At 44.3% G+C, this 18,142-nt stretch overlaps 1 protein-coding gene across 1 annotated transcript in view; it reads left to right on the plus strand.

Moving 5' to 3' along the window:
- Positions 1–18,142, plus strand: part of numbl (NUMB like endocytic adaptor protein) — a 136,226-nt gene that overhangs the window by 46,849 nt on the left and 71,235 nt on the right. The window contains 1 exon segment of the mRNA XM_034167877.1: positions 15,981–16,131. Within this exon segment, the coding sequence (XP_034023768.1) occupies positions 15,981–16,131 (151 nt within the window).

The following is an 18,142-nucleotide window of genomic DNA, read 5'->3' on the forward strand; positions in this document are numbered from 1 at the left end:
AAGAATCTTCCACAAACCCTCACGACTGACCGTGTCAAAAGCCTTGGTTAGGTCTATGAAGGCTGCATAAAGGGCCATGTTCTGTTCTCTGCACTTCTCCTGGATCTGTCTCAGGACGAAGATCATGTCGGTGGTTCCCCTGTTGGCCCGAAATCCGCACTGACTCTCAGGAGTATTTTCATGCGCTATGGTAGGGGTAAGCCTGTTGAGCAGCACTCGAGCCAAAATCTTACCTGGTATTGAGAGAAGAGTGATGCCCCGGTAATTAGAACAGTCGGACTTGTCGCCCTTGTTCTTGTACAGGGAGACAATAACCGCATCCCGAAGGTCATGTGGAACCATTTCCTTTTCCCAGCAACTGGAGAAGAGAATCTGAAGCTTGTCGAGGACTGCCTCACCTCCATTTTGGTACACCTCTGCTGGGATGCCATCTATGCCAGGAGACTTCCCTGGATTCAGCTGCGTGGTGGCCTTTCGGATCTCTTCAAGTGTTGGGGGGTCATCAAGTCCCCATTTCACCTCCACCTGGGGAATCTTCTCAATTGATGACTCTTGCACAGTGCGCTTGTCACTGAAGAGGTTTTTAAAGTGTTCTGACCAACGCTGCATAATGGTTTCCTTGTCCGTCAGAAGGGTGGAGCCGTCTGAGAAGCGCAGGGGTGCTTGCACTTGATGTGTTGGCCCATGGATGGTCTTAAGGGCTTCATAAAAGGAGCGCATGTCTCCGGCATCGGCATGTTGTTGTGTCTTCTCCGCAAAAGCTAGCCACCAGTCGTTCTGCAGTATGCGGAGCTTGCTTTGCAGTGTGGAGCAGGCATTTCTGTAAGCTGTCTTGGCAGAGTGGTCATCAGGTTTAGCTAAAAGAGTCTTGTGGCATGCCACATTTTTGATGTATTCACCATCTAAGTACACACACACAAAACCCCCACTGATTTCACACTGGAAAACAAAAAAAAAATCTGTTTTCTGCCACTGAGTTCAGTAGAGCATCATCAACATCACGTTTTCTGAGGAACCTGAGCGTTTGTCAGCAGCAGGTGAAATCAGGCTAAATTCCCCATGTTTATGACTTTATTTCTCAGGCCATATGGCACCAAAAATAAAATGTAATACATCAATATTTTCATAATTCTTTATTTAGAATAGTCTATTTATGTATAATAGTCAGTTCATTTGACATTTTCTAAGTTGTACCTGTGTCTGGTTTTGGAACGACAGAAAAATTAATCAGTTTTAATGAAACTTGGTGGATTACACCATGAAAAATGTTCCACATGTCCAAATTGACATAGCTGACATTCACTCACAGTGCAAGTGGTGGTGGTGGTGTTGAAGAACCCGGTGGCTGGAGAATGCCAAGAGAACACCCATGTTTCACTCGGCTGCGGCAGATAGATTACTTTAAAGTGTCAGGTGGTTCAGTAATGTGGGACATGCAGGAAAGCGTGACACCAGCACGTCCTCCCAGACCTGACGTGAATGAAGGTTGGTGGAGGGGTGGTACATAGGCTAGGATAGGGATTTAAATTGGTAAGTTTTTATTGATATTGATACCATTATTGATTCAGTCCATCTGTGTGATACTTTTTTGATCCACATTTCAATTCCTGATCAGTTTTCTGTGGTGAAAATGAAGGCCTACAGAGGTTTTCAGCATCAATCCAGCGATTATCCTGGTTACTAGATGCAGAGTTTGACATCATGACATGGTATCTGAAGTTATGACACATGAGCTTGCATTGTGGAACTCAGAATTATCTTGTATGATTCTGGTGGACTGAAATATTTTGAACTTCTCAAGTGGAACTGTTTTTCAGATCCCATCCCTAGCTAAGGAAGAACCCATAAAGGTCTGCTGTGGATCCAGATTTTATTTATTTTTAAAACTTTCATTAAGACTACACAACAACAGGTCCATCAGGGTCAAATTTTAGCAACCTGTAATTTCAGATCAAAGTTTAGTGATAAGATAAAAGATCATAGACAAGGTTCAAAAGTCAGGGACGTGATTGAAGTTCAGCAGTCGGGATCAAAGCTTGAGTTCCACATCCTGTTGTGATGTTAGGTCACTGGTTCATGTCCAAATTTAACAACAATATATTAGGATACTAGGTGTCTTTGGAGGATCCTTGTGTACTGCTGCAAATAAGTAGGGTTCCTAGGGTTTGTAAGAGTAGAATGGGAGGCAGAGCCTTCAGCTTTCAGGCTCCTCTCCTGTGGAACCAGCTCCCAATTCAGATCAGGGAGACAGATACCCTCTCTACTTTTAAGATTAGGCTTAAAACTTTCCTTTTCGCTAAGGCTTATAGTTAGGGCTGGATCGGGTGACCCTGGACCATCCCTTGGTTATGTTGCTTTAGACGTAGACTGTGGGGGGGTTCCCATGATGCACTGTTTCTTTCTCTTTTTGCTCCGTATGCATCACTCTGCATTTAATCATTAGTGATCGATCTCTTTTTCCTGGTTCTTTCCCTCAGCCCCAACCAGTCTCAGCAGAAGACTGCCCCTCCCTGAGCCTGGTTCTGCTGGAGGTTTCTTCCTGTTAAAAGGGAGTTTTTCCTTCCCACTGTGGCCAAGTGCTTGCTCATAGGGGGTCGTTTTGACCGTTGGGGTTTTTCATAATTATTGTATGGCCTTGCCTTGCAATGTGGAGCGCCTTGGGGCAACTGTTTGTTGTGATTTGGCGCTATATAAGAAAAAAGTTGATTGACTGATAGTGCCCGCACCTGCAATGGCGAAGGGAGCGCCACCAGAGGGAGCCCTACCTCCCTAGCCCATCTGCTGTCTAACAGATTCCCTTCTGACCCCGTGTCCACCAGTGCTGGGGCTTGAAGGGTTAAATCCCCGCTCAGGATTGTAACTGGGAGTCGTGTGGAAATATGTGTATGTCCCACGTGAATGTCTTGGCCCACCCTAAGCCCAGTTTCTAGGGGCGGGCGTTGGTGTTTAACCGATTGGGGCAGTCTCTTAACTGATGCTCACTCAAGCCGCAGACAAAGCACTCCCCGCGGGCCAGCCTCCTCTGTCTGTTAGGTGGTCTAAATGTGGCCCTGCTCGTGTCCGTAGCTTCATCAGCAGGGGGAGCTGTAGCCACACGGAGCATTGAGGCTGTGGAGCGTGGGGAGGGCGGAACCTTTTCAGACCCGGAAGGGAGAGGGACGGCGTGTGCCCGGCCACGTCCTTCGTCTCGCTCCCGACGGCGTTCCTCCAACCGATTGTCTAACCGTATAACGAGATCAATAAGCCCATCTAAATCCCGCGGTTCTTCCTTGGCTACCAGGTGCTCCTTCAGGACCGACGACAGTCCGTTTATGAAGGTGGCACGGAGCGCATCGTTATTCCAGCCGGACCTCGCAGCCGTGATGCGGAAGTCAACTGCATATTCGGCTGCGCTCCGGCTCCCCTGTCTCATTGACAGCAGCGCTGCTGAAGCAGTCTCTCCTCTGTTAGGGTGATCAAAAACCGTTTTGAACTCCCTCACAAACCCAGTATAATTGGTAAGGAGCCATGAATTTTGCTCCCAAAGCGCCGTAGCCCAAGCGCGTGCCTCACCACGAAGCAAGTTAATTACATAAGCCACCTTACTGGCGTCAGACGCGTACATTACGGGACGTTGTGCAAAGACTAGCGAACACTGCATAAGAAAGTCAGCGCACGTCTCCACACAACCTCCGTATGGCTCTGGGGGACTTATGTATGCTTCAGGGGATGGTGGGGGGGGGTCGTTGAACGACCAGTGGAACGTCTATATTCTGCATCGGGTCGGCAGGAGGAGGAGCTGCAGCAGCGCCCTGAGTGCGCGCTTCCACCTGCGCAGTGAGAGCCTCCATCCTGTGATTAAGGATGATGTTTTGCTCGGTCATCAGATCCAACCGAGTGGTAAAGGCGGTGAGGATTTGCTGCAACTCACCAATCACGCCTCCTGCAGACGCCTGTGCACCCTGCTCTTCCATTGGTTGTCCAACATATGGTTGACGCCCCTCGGGATCCATGACGCTGGCCGAGATATCCTGTTGGGAAAGTGTAGTGACACAGACCCACAACAGGGGGCGTAAATGAACGGACAATGAAAGAGTCGAATATGAACATTTTACTGTTGTGAAAGAGCACAACCAAAACACAGAGGATTACAGAATTTATGAAAACAGTCAATCCACAAAGGTGACGTGTGGGCAGGCTCGAGGATAACCGAACCTGGAGAATACTGGAGCCGCCAAGTCCCGAGTCCCCAGGTGGCCACCGTCTCCGAATGTCGGATCTGGTACTGCTGGCAAGGAGCAAAAAACAGTAAGACGTGGGTGCGTGCACACCCAGTAACAACAATGGTGGGGATTCCACCTCCACCTCTAACACACACTCGTGCAGCTCCTGTCTAACCACTTATCTGGTTGGAGTGTGAAGCGAAGCAGTCGCTGATCACACCAAACGCCAATCCCACAGATAAGGAACACCACAGGAAAGCGGCTGCAAAAAGAGTTCAGACTAAGACACAGTTTAGATTATGGCAGAGAATATTACCTTCACAGGTAGATGATATCTCGGCAACGAGGTGGAGATGACGTCTGGTTTTTATGGAGTGGAATGATGTAGTGAAGATGGATGACAGCTGGCATGAGATAATGAGTGACAGCTGTCACCCCCGGCTGTGTCCGTGGCGGCAGTGTCCTCTCGTGCCTGAAGCCCGCACTTCAGGCAGGGCGCCCTCTGGTGGTGGGCCAGCAGTACCTCCTCTTCTGGCGGCCCACACAACATTTCGTTTCTGTGTAAATATATCCTCTTTGTCATATATTATGTAAAAACTAGTGAGAAATAAACACTTCTAAAACTAAAAACACTGTTTGTAACCTGATAACACCTCTGGAAGGATTTACGAAACATTTAGCGGCCGTTAGTGTGGTGACATCACAAATTGGTAGCAAAACTCTGTTTTGTTTCTGTGTAAATATAACCTCTTTGTCATATATTATGTAAAACTAGTGAGAAATAAACACTTCTAAAACTAAAAATGCTGTTTGTAACCTGATAACACCTCTGGAAGGATTTACGAAACATTTAGTGGCCGTTAGTGTGGTTACGTCACAAGTTGGTAGCAAAACTGTTTCGTTTCTGTGTAAATATAACCTCTTTGTCATATGTTATGTCAAAACTAGTGAGAAATAAACACTTCTAAAACTAAAAACGCTGTTTGTAACCTGATAACACCTCTGGAAAGATTTACGAAACATTTAGCGGCCGTTAATGGGGTTACGTCACAAGTTGGTAGCAAAACTCTGTTTCGTTTCTGTGTAAATATAACGTCTTTTTCATATATTATGTAAAAACTAGTGAGAAATAAACACTTCTAAAACTAAAAAGGCTGTTTTTTTAACCTAAAAAACCTCTGAAGTGATTTAAAAGACATTTAGCAGATGTTAGCATTGTTTCGTTTTAAGTGGCGGGCATGACAGCCAATCAGAGTAGAGCTGCACCATGACATCACAGTCTGGTTGCTAGCTGCAAACTCAGTTTTTGGAACCTAACAACTGCAAATTATACAGAACACAATGCTTATACGCCCGAGGGTATTTTAGCATTGCGTTATATTTTTAATTCATTAATCATTTAACACATGCACACAAAGATTTTTTTTTTTTTTTCAGCTCAGTAGTAGTCGCATAATAATGACATCACTGAGAGTTTGCAGGATGAGGGTTGGCACACAGGGCTCTGGCACCATCTGGCACTAAATAGGTGAGTTATTTGGGTTGAAATCAGACATTTTCTTGAAATATAAGGAGCAGCTGGTATTTTGACGAATGCAATATTGGCTGAACGCTCGTGCATCCCCCCAGCCCCTCTTCAGGCTAAGTTTTGCACGGGGTGTTCTGACGCCCGGGTGTAGTATTATGTGTTGCACATATAATTTTGACACTAATTATTTCAGAAAAGGCATCAGAGGGCTGTGCTTGTAATTGTTCCAAATCAGACATCTTACGCATTCAACTAAAGGAAGAGCCGAGTGGTACTGATTGTGACAGTGAGGCTATTTTTTTCTGCCTGACATCGCCGGCCTGTCACTCCGTCATCCTTCTATTCTTCCTCTCCTGACATCCTACACCATATGACGTCACTCACAGCACATGTTGTGTGCCCCTCCTGGCCCCCCTTTCCACCCTGCCCTGCTCTGTAATTGCTCCTGTACCTCCTTCCAGAAGTAATCCACACCTGCTAGCATTTACCACTCGCTCACCTGCTGCGGCAGTGCCGGTTGGTGAGCTTTCTACCCAGAAATACTTGGCACAAGCCTCAGCATGTGTGAGTGTAATGTTTTCATGTTTGTGTGTGTGTGTGTGTGTGTGTGTGTGTGTGTGTGTGTGTGTGTGTGTGTGTGTGTGTGTGTGTGTGTGTGGTGTGTGTGTGTGTGTGTGTGTGTGTGTGTGTTAGTCCGCTCCTGGCAGCCAATCCGTGTCTGACATGCCAGGAATGAGTAAGATCACTCACAACTTAATGCTTGTGTATGTGCGCGTGCATGAGATGTGCAGCAAAGCTTAATTGCACATATTTCCTGCACGCCATCTCCCTGGCACCCGTTACCCAAAACATAGCTGTGATGATAAAAGTGATGTGTCAGTGTGCGTGTATATAAATGTGTCTTTAAACGTCAGGGTTGTAAAACAGGGAGAAGATTGAACCCGTAGGTCTCTCCGGTGCTTGAATTGGGTACTTTCACACACGGTTACAGTCAAGATGCTGATTCATGGAGCAACTATATGGTAAGAGAAAAATACAAGCATGTCATTGTTCGTGTAGAGACAAGAGGGAAGGAAGTAACATTTCTTTTTGAACATGTCCTTTTATGGGCACTATTTCTGTTTTATTTGATAGCACATTATAAACTAACAGGAATCGTGGAGAGAGAGGTGGATCGTCGAGGGCATGTTGCAGTATGTAGGGTTAACTTTTGAGAAACATGTCTGTCCTCACCTCTTACCTTCGATAACTGTTTTACTAGCATTGGAATGATTTACATTGAGTAATAACTCAAAATATAACGAGCTTCCTTTTTATGTGAAAAGGTTTGGTTTTGGCTCAGAACATTATCTCTGACAAGGAGGTTAAAGGGCATATCACACTAAAACCACACTATCTTTTAAAAACTTACATGCCAGATTGTGAATCATTGCTTCTGACTCTTTAACTTGTGTGAGCCCTGATGTAGCGAATAAAAATAAAATTAGCCACACACTGCATCTGGAAAGTATTCACAGAACTTCACTTTTTCCACATTTTTGTTATGTTACAGCCTTATTACAAAATGGACTAAATAAAATTTTCCCCTCAAAATTCTACTCACAACACCCCATAATGAGGAATTTTCTAAAAATGCATTCAATTTTTCAGATTTAGAGCCAAAATATTTCTGCATACAGTGTTTTAGACAAATATGTGACACAGATTCAGAAAACTTAGATTGATGGGAACATTTTGAATTGCAGCATATCGTTACTATACTAAAAAAAAAAAAAGTATCGTAAAAGGGGAATCACTGAAAGTATGGCAAAATTTACGGTGTATCCGACAAGCATTCACAGCACTTTATGTTTTCTGTCTCGGAGGTCTACAGACAATTGCTTTGACTTCATGCTTGGTTTGTGCTCTGACATGTACTGTCAACTGTGGGACCTCATGTGTGTGTCTTTCAAATCATGCCCAAACAGCTGAATTTACCCAAAGTGGACTCCAAGTAAGCGGTAGAAACATCTCAAGGATGATCAGTGGAAACAGGATGCACCTGAGCTCAATTTTGAGCTTCATGGCAAAGGCTGTGAATACTTAGGTACATGTGATTTCTTAGTTTTTTTAATTATTTTTTAATAAATTTGCAAAAATTTAAAAAACTTTTTTCACATTGTCATTATGGGGTATTGTGTGGAGAATTTTGATGAAAAATAATTCATTTCCTCCATGTTGGAATAAGGCTGTAACATAAACAGGGAAAAGTGAAGTGCTGTGAATACTATCCAGATTCACTGCACATCGTCTGAAAAATGCACACAGATTCAGAGTTATTTTAGCTATAAAAGTGATGTAACGTCATGTGCTGACTATTAGCTGGCTGAAGGTCACTCCACCTGTGTACACTTCATGATGTACTCCAGTAGACACAGTGAATCTGGGTTGTTTTCTTTTTAATCTCCAAATGTAATATGTTTTTAATATGGTTTAAATTTGACTTTCAAATCAAATTCTTGTATTTTGCCATCAACATATGGCCGTCTCCGCCTCTTTGTAACGTGCAGTGTATTCAGAAAAAACCCCATTACACCTCAATAAGACTGAAACATCATGATTACATACTGTGAAAGTGGTGTCTTTGATTTCACTCCTGCTGTGTTCGCACACAGAACCATGTAGAATTATTGTTTCACTGTGTGACGCTGTCTTTTGTCCACAGAAAAACAGTGTTCCTCTGCCAGCCTTCATCAGAGTTGACTAATTTTCCAGGGATCCCGTTAACTTAGCTTAGCTATCAGTTTAGGTCAGTTACACAAATGCTGAAGCTGGTCCACGTCTGGTTGTCCTGGTAACAGCAGTCACACACCGTCATGTTCTGTCCGACTCCGCGATCACCGAAGCAGCTTCCTCAGCGAGACTGGCCGGTTGTCCCGCATTTAGCATCTTAGCTTAGCGTGGCGCGATGCGACACCATGGCACAAAACACAAACATGGCTGGTTCCATGCTTTCGGGAGCGACAACACGCTTTTCCACATGAAAAGAAAGGATAAAGTCCGTGGTTAGATCCATTTATTGAAGACCATTCACGCTGTGGTCGACTTCACTTCCGCTGTCTGTCTGTCTGAGATGCACAAAAAAAAGAAAATAAATACAAACCTCTCACTTTCCTACGCAAAATAGTATCTTTTGAAAATCTGTCCACCTAATAAGCAGCACTAGTTGTTTTTGTGCATCCTTATAAAATATACATTTTAACCATTTTTGATGTTGTTGGCAGTTTCCCTCGCTTGCGAGGATAGTGGGAAGGCCTTTTTTTTTTTTTTTTTTTTTTAGTTTATTTTCTACAAGCCCTCTGGTGGCTGAAAAGTCCTATGCAGGATGCACAAGACCTGTTACACTTGGGGCAAATGAACACTTGAGTAGGCTGGGCTTGTGCTGCTGCCCGCTCTTTCTGTCTTTGATGCTTCTGGCGTGAGGCCTCACTTCTTTCTGCCTCAAACTTCAGGCTTGCGGATTTGATACTGGAATGCCAGCTGAGTCTATCTGTAGCTAGATGCTGCCATGACTGATGCTGAATGCCTGCAAGGGAGAGCTGTTTCTTCAGCTGGTCCTTATAGCGCTTTTTGGGGGCCCCTTGGTTTCGTCTCCCTTCCTTGAGCTCGCCAAAGAGAATTAATTTCGGCATGCGTGTATCATCCATCCTGGCTACGTGACCAGCCCAACAAAGCTGTTGTTTGAGTATAATAGACTCCATGCTTGGCAGTTTGGCTCTGGTAAGGATGTCCTCATTTGAGACGTAGTCCTGCCACTTTATCCCGAAGATGTTTCGGAGACAACGCTGATGAAAGCGTTCCAGTAATCTGATCTGCTGGCGATACAGAACCCAGGTTTCAGCTCCATACAGGATGGTAGGGACCACAGTGGCTCTGTAGACCTGCACTTTTGTGGAAAGGTGCAGTGCATGATTCTGCCAGATTTCTTTGAGAGTCGACCAAAAGAACTGCTGGCCTTGGCAAGGCGACTGTCTAAGTCCTTGGCAACAGATGCGTTATTTGAGATAACACTACCGAGATACGTGAAGTGCTCTACTGCATTCAGGCTGGTACCCTCGATGTTGATTTGTGGTGGGGTATATGCTGTATGGGGGACCGGTTGATATAGCACTTCTGTCTTTCTCAGGCTGATGGTGAGGCCGAAGGCTCTTGCTGCTTCAGCAAAACAGTTGACAATGTGCTGCAAGGCTTGCTCCGTATGGGCGATGAGGGCGCAGTCATCTGCGAAGAGCAGCTCCATGATTAGCTGTTCTGTGATCTTAGTGTGGGACAGAAGGCACCGCAAGTTAAACAGACCTCCGTCGATTCTGAAGCGGATATAGATGCCGTCTGTCAAGTCTTCTTGGCCTCACGAAGCATCATGCTGAAGAAGATGGAGAACAGAGTGGGCACGAGGATGCAACCTTGTTTGACGCCATTTGAGATGGGGAAGCTGCCGGACAGAGTCCCGTTGTACTTCACTTGTCCCATCTGGCCTTCATGCAGCTGGCGGATGATGGTGAGGAGCTTTGGAGGGCAGCCAAGGCGTGCAAGAATCTTCCACAAACCCTCACGACTGACCGTGTCAAAAGCCTTGGTTAGGTCTATGAAGGCTGCATAAAGGGCCATGTTCTGTTCTCTGCACTTCTCCTGGATCTGTCTCAGGACGAAGATCATGTCGGTGGTTCCCCTGTTGGCCCGAAATCCGCACTGACTCTCAGGAGTATTTTCATGCGCTATGGTAGGGGTAAGCCTGTTGAGCAGCACTCGAGCCAAAATCTTACCTGGTATTGAGAGAAGAGTGATGCCCCGGTAATTAGAACAGTCGGACTTGTCGCCCTTGTTCTTGTACAGGGAGACAATAACCGCATCCCGAAGGTCATGTGGAACCATTTCCTTTTCCCAGCAACTGGAGAAGAGAATCTGAAGCTTGTCGAGGACTGCCTCACCTCCATTTTGGTACACCTCTGCTGGGATGCCATCTATGCCAGGAGACTTCCCTGGATTCAGCTGCGTGGTGGCCTTTCGGATCTCTTCAAGTGTTGGGGGGTCATCAAGTCCCCATTTCACCTCCACCTGGGGAATCTTCTCAATTGATGACTCTTGCACAGTGCGCTTGTCACTGAAGAGGTTTTCAAAGTGTTCTGACCAACGCTGCATAATGGTTTCCTTGTCCGTCAGAAGGGTGGAGCCGTCTGAGAAGCGCAGGGGTGCTTGCACTTGATGTGTTGGCCCATGGATGGTCTTAAGGGCTTCATAAAAGGAGCGCATGTCTCCGGCATCGGCATGTTGTTGTGTCTTCTCCGCAAAAGCTAGCCACCAGTCGTTCTGCAGTATGCGGAGCTTGCTTTGCAGTGTGGAGCAGGCATTTCTGTAAGCTGTCTTGGCAGAGTGGTCATCAGGTTTAGCTAAAAGAGTCTTGTGGCATGCCACATTTTTGATGTATTCACCATCTAAGTACACACACACAAAAACCCCCACTGATTTCACACTGGAAAACAAAAAAAAAATCTGTTTTCTGCCACTGAGTTCAGTAGAGCATCATCAACATCACGTTTTCTGAGGAACCTGAGCGTTTGTCAGCAGCAGGTGAAATCAGGCTAAATTCCCCATGTTTATGACTTTATTTCTCAGGCCATATGGCACCAAAAATAAAATGTAATACATCAATATTTTCATAATTCTTTATTTAGAATAGTCTATTTATGTATAATAGTCAGTTCATTTGACATTTTCTAAGTTGTACCTGTGTCTGGTTTTGGAACGACAGAAAAATTAATCAGTTTTAATGAAACTTGGTGGATTACACCATGAAAAATGTTCCACATGTCCAAATTGACATAGCTGACATTCACTCACAGTGCAAGTGGTGGTGGTGGTGTTGAAGAACCCGGTGGCTGGAGAATGCCAAGAGAACACCCATGTTTCACTCGGCTGCGGCAGATAGATTACTTTAAAGTGTCAGGTGGTTCAGTAATGTGGGACATGCAGGAAAGCGTGACACCAGCACGTCCTCCCAGACCTGACGTGAATGAAGGTTGGTGGAGGGGTGGTACATAGGCTAGGATAGGGATTTAAATTGGTAAGTTTTTATTGATATTGATACCATTATTGATTCAGTCCATCTGTGTGATACTTTTTTGATCCACATTTCAATTCCTGATCAGTTTTCTGTGGTGAAAATGAAGGCCTACAGAGGTTTTCAGCATCAATCCAGCGATTATCCTGGTTACTAGATGCAGAGTTTGACATCATGACATGGTATCTGAAGTTATGACACATGAGCTTGCATTGTGGAACTCAGAATTATCTTGTATGATTCTGGTGGACTGAAATATTTTGAACTTCTCAAGTGGAACTGTTTTTCAGATCCCATCCCTAGCTAAGGAAGAACCCATAAAGGTCTGCTGTGGATCCAGATTTTATTTATTTTTAAAACTTTCATTAAGACTACACAACAACAGGTCCATCAGGGTCAAATTTTAGCAACCTGTAATTTCAGATCAAAGTTTAGTGATAAGATAAAAGATCATAGACAAGGTTCAAAAGTCAGGGACGTGATTGAAGTTCAGCAGTCGGGATCAAAGCTTGAGTTCCACATCCTGTTGTGATGTTAGGTCACTGGTTCATGTCCAAATTTAACAACAATATATTAGGATACTAGGTGTCTTTGGAGGATCCTTGTGTACTGCTGCAAATAAGTATTTGAACACCTACCAACCAGCAAGAATTCTGACTCTCACAGACCTGTTAATTTTTCTTTAAGAAGCCCTCTTATTCTGCACTCTTTACCTGTATTAATTGCACCTGTTTGAACTTGTTACCTGTATAAAAGACACCTGTTCACACACTCAATCAATCACACTCCAACCTGTCCACCATAGCCAAGACCAAAGAGCTGTCTGAGGACACCAGGGACAAAACTGTAGACCTGCACAAGGCTGGGATGGACTACAGGACAACAGGCAAGCAGCTTGGTAGAAGACAACAACAACTGTTATGATTATTTATTAGAAAGTGGAAGAAACACAAGATGACTGTCAATCTGCCTCAGTCTGGGATTCCATGCAAGATCTCACTTTGTGGAGTAAGGATGATTCTGAGAAAGCTCAGAACTCCACAGGAGGACCTGGTCAATGACCTGAAGAGAGCAGGGACCACAGTCACAAAGATTACATTAGTAACACATGATGCTGTCATGGTTTAAAATCCTGCAGGGTAGCAAGGTCCCCCTGCTCAAGCCAACACATGTCCAGGCCCATTTGAAGTTCACCAGTGACCATCTGGATGATCCAGAGGAGTCATGGGAGAAGGTCATGTGGTCAGATGAGACCAGAATGGAGCTTTTTGGAATCAACTCCACTTACCATGTTTAGAGGATGAGAACAACCCCAAGAAAACCATCCCAACCATGAAGCATGGGGGTGGAAACATCATACTCTGGGGGTGCTCTTCTGCAAAGGGGACAGGACGACTGCACCGTATTGAAGGGAGGATGGATGGGCTCATGTATTGCGAGATTTTGGCAAACAACCTCCTTCCCTCAGTAAGAGCATTGAAGATGGGTCATGGCTGGGTCTTCCAGCATGACAATGACCCCAAACACACAGCCAGGGCAACTAAGGAGGGGCTCCGTAAGAAGCATTTCAGAATGCTTCTGTAAGAAGCATTTCAAGGTCCTGGAGTGGCCTGGCCAGTCTCCAGACCTGAACTCAATAGAAAATCTTTGGAGGGAGCTGAAACTCCAAACCTGAAAGATCTAGAGAAGATCTGTATGGAGGAGTGGACCAAAATCCCTGCTGCAGTGTGTGAAAACCTGGTGAAAAACTACAGGAAACATTTGACCTCTGTAATTGCAAACAAAGGCTACTGTACCAAATATTAACATTGATTTTCACAGGTGTTCAAATACTTATTTGCAGCAGTAACATACAAATAAATTATTAAAAAATCATACACTGTGATTTCCATTTTTTTTTCTCAATTATGTCTCTCACAGTGGACATGCACCTAAGATGAAAATTTCAGACCCCTCCATGATTTCTAAGTGGGAGAACTTGTAAAATCGCAGGGTGTTCAAATACTTATTTTCCTCACTGTATATGTCACATGACATTCATTATTTGTCCCATTGCGTAATTCACTAGTGTGCATTTCTTTGTACTACTTGCTGTGCATTTTCTCCATTTCATTTTACACTATTGCACGACTCCATCAGCTTCTCATAAAAATGCTTCCATGACATGAGAAAGCTAAATGTAGCAGCCACAGAGTTCGCAGGGACATCTTTAGCAGCTGTTGAAGTGCTGTCAGGTGAAGAATTTGACAAGTTGTTGTCACAGTTTTTCACTGGATTTAAGAAAGCAGACACGTTTCCAAACACACATACAGACACACACACACAGGGTGAAGCTCCTCATGTTCTCGCTCTGCTCAGCGGTGTGTCAGCCAAGCTGACTGCTTGCTGGTGCTGGGTCCCACTGCTCTTCAATTCTAACACCACAGAAAAAGCACCTTTCACCAAGTGAAATATTAATAAAATAAATAAAATGACTTGGATTGCTTTGCTGTCATCCCCCGATGAGCTGACTCATCAGGAGAGCTGGCTCTGTCCTGGGGGTTAAGCTAGAGTCTGTGGTGGAGGTGTCAGAGAGGAGGATGTTGAGGAAAGTGCTCAGCATCTGGGACAGCACCTCACCCCCTGCATACCACACTGACATCCTGCCAGAGCACCTTCAGCCATAGACTGAGACCACCAAGGTGCACCACAGAAGGCCACGGGAGGTTTTTCCTACCTGCGGCAATCAGGCTGTATAACTCCTCCCCCTTTTGCAGGATGAATGCATAATGAACAGGGTTATTCAGAGTGCTTCAGAGTTATTCAGTTACCCAGAGTTATGTGCAGTGTTATCAAAGAGCTTGTCCAAATGTCTTGAAAAAAAACATTGATTACTGTTGTATAACGGCTGAGTGGATCCTTGTCATTTGATTGGTACTTTGTATGTCACATGACATAGATTATTTGTCCCATTTGTGTTGCATTGCATTTAGAGTGCAGTTTTGTTCCATTTAGAGTGCAAATTTGGTTCCATGCGTTTGGTACCACTGTACTCTGCACACACGCGCGTGCACACACACACGTTCATGCACGTGCACACGCACGCGCATACCACTCAATCCGACATACTGTTGCTTTACGTCTGCCAGTAAAATGGTAAATGGACTGCATTTATATAGCGCTCTTCCATCTGCATCAGACGCTCAACACGCTTTACACTTATGCCTCACATTCACCCATTCATACAAACACACTCACACACATGTCAGGGTGCTGCCATGCAAGGCACACACTACACACCAGGAGCAACTAGGGGATTAAGGGCCCTTAGTGATTTTCCGGTCAGGCTGGGGCTTGAACTGAGGATCCTCTGGTGTCAAGCCCAATGTTTTAACCACAAGACCATCACCTCCCCAGTATTATTAGTGTATCAACAAAATGCCTTCACTTTAAAGTTTATGTGGTTAGACAAACAGACTTCTTTAATACACAAGGGACAAAAGCCAAACTTTTTACATACGCTGTGACTAAAAAGGGAGAAAAATAAACTGAGATGCTTTTATTTTACTCCAGATTTTCTGTTGAGAGAGAATGTGACTGTGGCGGAATGAAACTAGTAATTACCATTTATAAGCAGGTCATGTTTTGATGGTGCTGTATTTCATTATGCCGGCAAATTAGCGTTGCTAAACAGGCCGACGGGCTGAATGGTCTAATTAAGCAACAGAGACTGGAAAGTGGATATGCAGCATGTACGTGTTTGTGAGTGTGCATGTGTGCTGATCAGCATTTGCTTGCCTTTTTCAATGTTTCTTGACGAGATGAAAGAATTCCCCGTGCTTTGCATTTGTTTGGAAACGCACATATATAGTCTGTCTCCGAATAGAAAATCAATAGAGCTCCGTAGCAGTATGTGTTTATGACACTGACACATTGACTGCCTTGTTGGAGATGATTACAGTATAATGAGCTGAGCTAATCAATGAAATCCAGCACACGTCACGCTTCCGTGTGTATTCTTCGTTTCTTCATTCAGAAGATGACAGTAATGAGTGTGACGGTTGTAATGTTTTAACATTTAACATTTGTGATCAAATGGCAAAGGTCAAAACTAACCTCAGGCCTTCTGTGCTACGGTGGACTCATAACCAAGTGTGTCCTTCTGTGTTCACAGTACCAGGGAGCACGTGACCCCGGAGATGAACAAGCTTCGTCAGAGCCTGAGGAGGAAAAAGCCCACCTATGTGCCAGAGGCCAGCAGACCGCATCAGTGGCAGGCTGACGAAGAGGCTGTACGCAAAGGCAAATGTAACTTCGCTGTCCGAGTAAGTGCAGTAGTTACTGATCTACAAACCTAAAGCCTCTTTCTCACTTATGCATCCAAAAAACCCACTGTCTGAAACCTTGTTCATTCTTTGGAAAACCCGAGAGGGTCCAGGTGAGTGTCTGTTGCAAACCGAGATGTTCCATCATTGTCCTGTGGTCTAGTTTTAACCGTGGTAATATTTTCAACATTTGTTATATTCCTTCACAACATTTCTGGTGCTTGTAGCATTGTCATACATGTTGTAGCGTCACAGGGAGCGCCATTGTTATGCTGATGTTACACTACATGCGTGCTATGGTGTTTACGATTTTCACACATTGCATGGTACAAACCTAGTACATTACCTCACAACATGCACTAGACTGAAGCATTATGTTGTCAACTTATGCCCTAGATCACAATCCCAGGCAAGGCTGTTTGTCCCAGTAGTAGACTTTGAAATACCAGGATTTATATCCGTGACAGTGAGAATGGAGCTAAACAACAAGAAAGACAAGTATGTTATCAGTAATGTTCTGTCACTTATGTAACTTTCAAAACCTGATCTGTGTTTATGTAGCGGCTGGGGCTATAGGTCCACACGTGCATAGGCCTTAATAATTGCATAATACATCATTACATTTCTTCAAAGCTAATACCCCTGTCACAATTTGACGATTTAGCCAGTGTATGCCAACTGTATTAAAAAACGCTGGCATACGCTGGCGTACATCTAATATGTTATGGGTAACTTTTGTATAAGTTAAGTGCACGTTGACGCGTGCTGATATACATCGTAATACGCCGAGCACCTCAAAACATTTTGGGCATGCACAATATTTTCAATGTATGCCAGCGTATGTCTCATACGTCCCGCACATGTGGGGTATAAGTGGTAGGTAAATTATGCGATTTTTGACACACATTTCTTATAATTTATTCATAAGTTGAAATACGTCTATTAATGGGTGACTGTGAGGAGGAAGCGTAGCCCTAAACAGAAGCCCCGTGTACGTCTCAGCGTTTATCACAGACATCAGTCGATTCTGTCTGCATGTGATGAGAATAAATCCCATGATCCACAAAGACAAAAATAAAATAATGTTAAATTACTCTGTTTTGCCTCTGTGTGGAGTGCAGATGTTGTGCAACACTGTACGCTTGCTGGATGACATGTTCTTCAATATTTAAGTGTTCCACCTACCAAACAAAGGGTTCTTCCTGCGGTGGAAATGCAAACCAAGCCAGACTTAACTGTTCCAAGGCATATAATACTGCACAGTACTGACTCAAACCGCTCGCTGGAAACGGGGCTGTCAGTATACGCTGGATAAATCGTCAAGGTGTGACAGCTGCTTTAATTTGTTAGATGTACGCCCATGTATGTCTACCTTTTTAATATAGTCAGCATACATAGGCTAAATCGTCAAGGTGTAACAGGGGCTTAAGACAGTCTTCAGACTAACTCAAGCCAATGAGTTAGTTCTTTACACCATGTATATAAATGGCGTTTATGATAATGCAATGGACAGCATGGTGGTGAAAGTGGGCAGTGCACCTGCTCCCAAAACAGAAGGTTCACTGTTCAAGACCACTTGTGTCCATTCTCCATATAATGTGGAGTTGTGTTCGGAAGAGCATTTGGTGTGAAACTTTTTCAGTATTAACCAAGAGCAAAAAGGTAGATGCCAAAATAAACTACATTAAAATAATCCAAATAAGACTACTAATCTTCCCACAATCAAACTACACATTGCAACACAGTTTCTTTTGGCTGCTCTCATTTTTGCTCGGGGTCACAACAGCAGTTCTGGTACAGATCTGCCTATTAATTTAGCACTAGTTTTATGGGGGATGCCCTTCCTGACTCAACTCCAGGTGTGCATGGAGAATCAGACATGGGCAATTATGAACTGGGGGTGTTCTGTTTGGGAGACAAGCGTGCTTGTGTTACCATGCTGCTCAAACAACACTTTTTGCAATTAAAGTATCTAAATCACTTTGTACGTATTGCGAAGATAATAGTCAAT

This window comes from Thalassophryne amazonica, chromosome 4 (genome assembly GCF_902500255.1).
Source record: "Thalassophryne amazonica chromosome 4, fThaAma1.1, whole genome shotgun sequence".
NCBI classification, from domain to species: Eukaryota; Metazoa; Chordata; class Actinopteri; order Batrachoidiformes; family Batrachoididae; genus Thalassophryne; species Thalassophryne amazonica.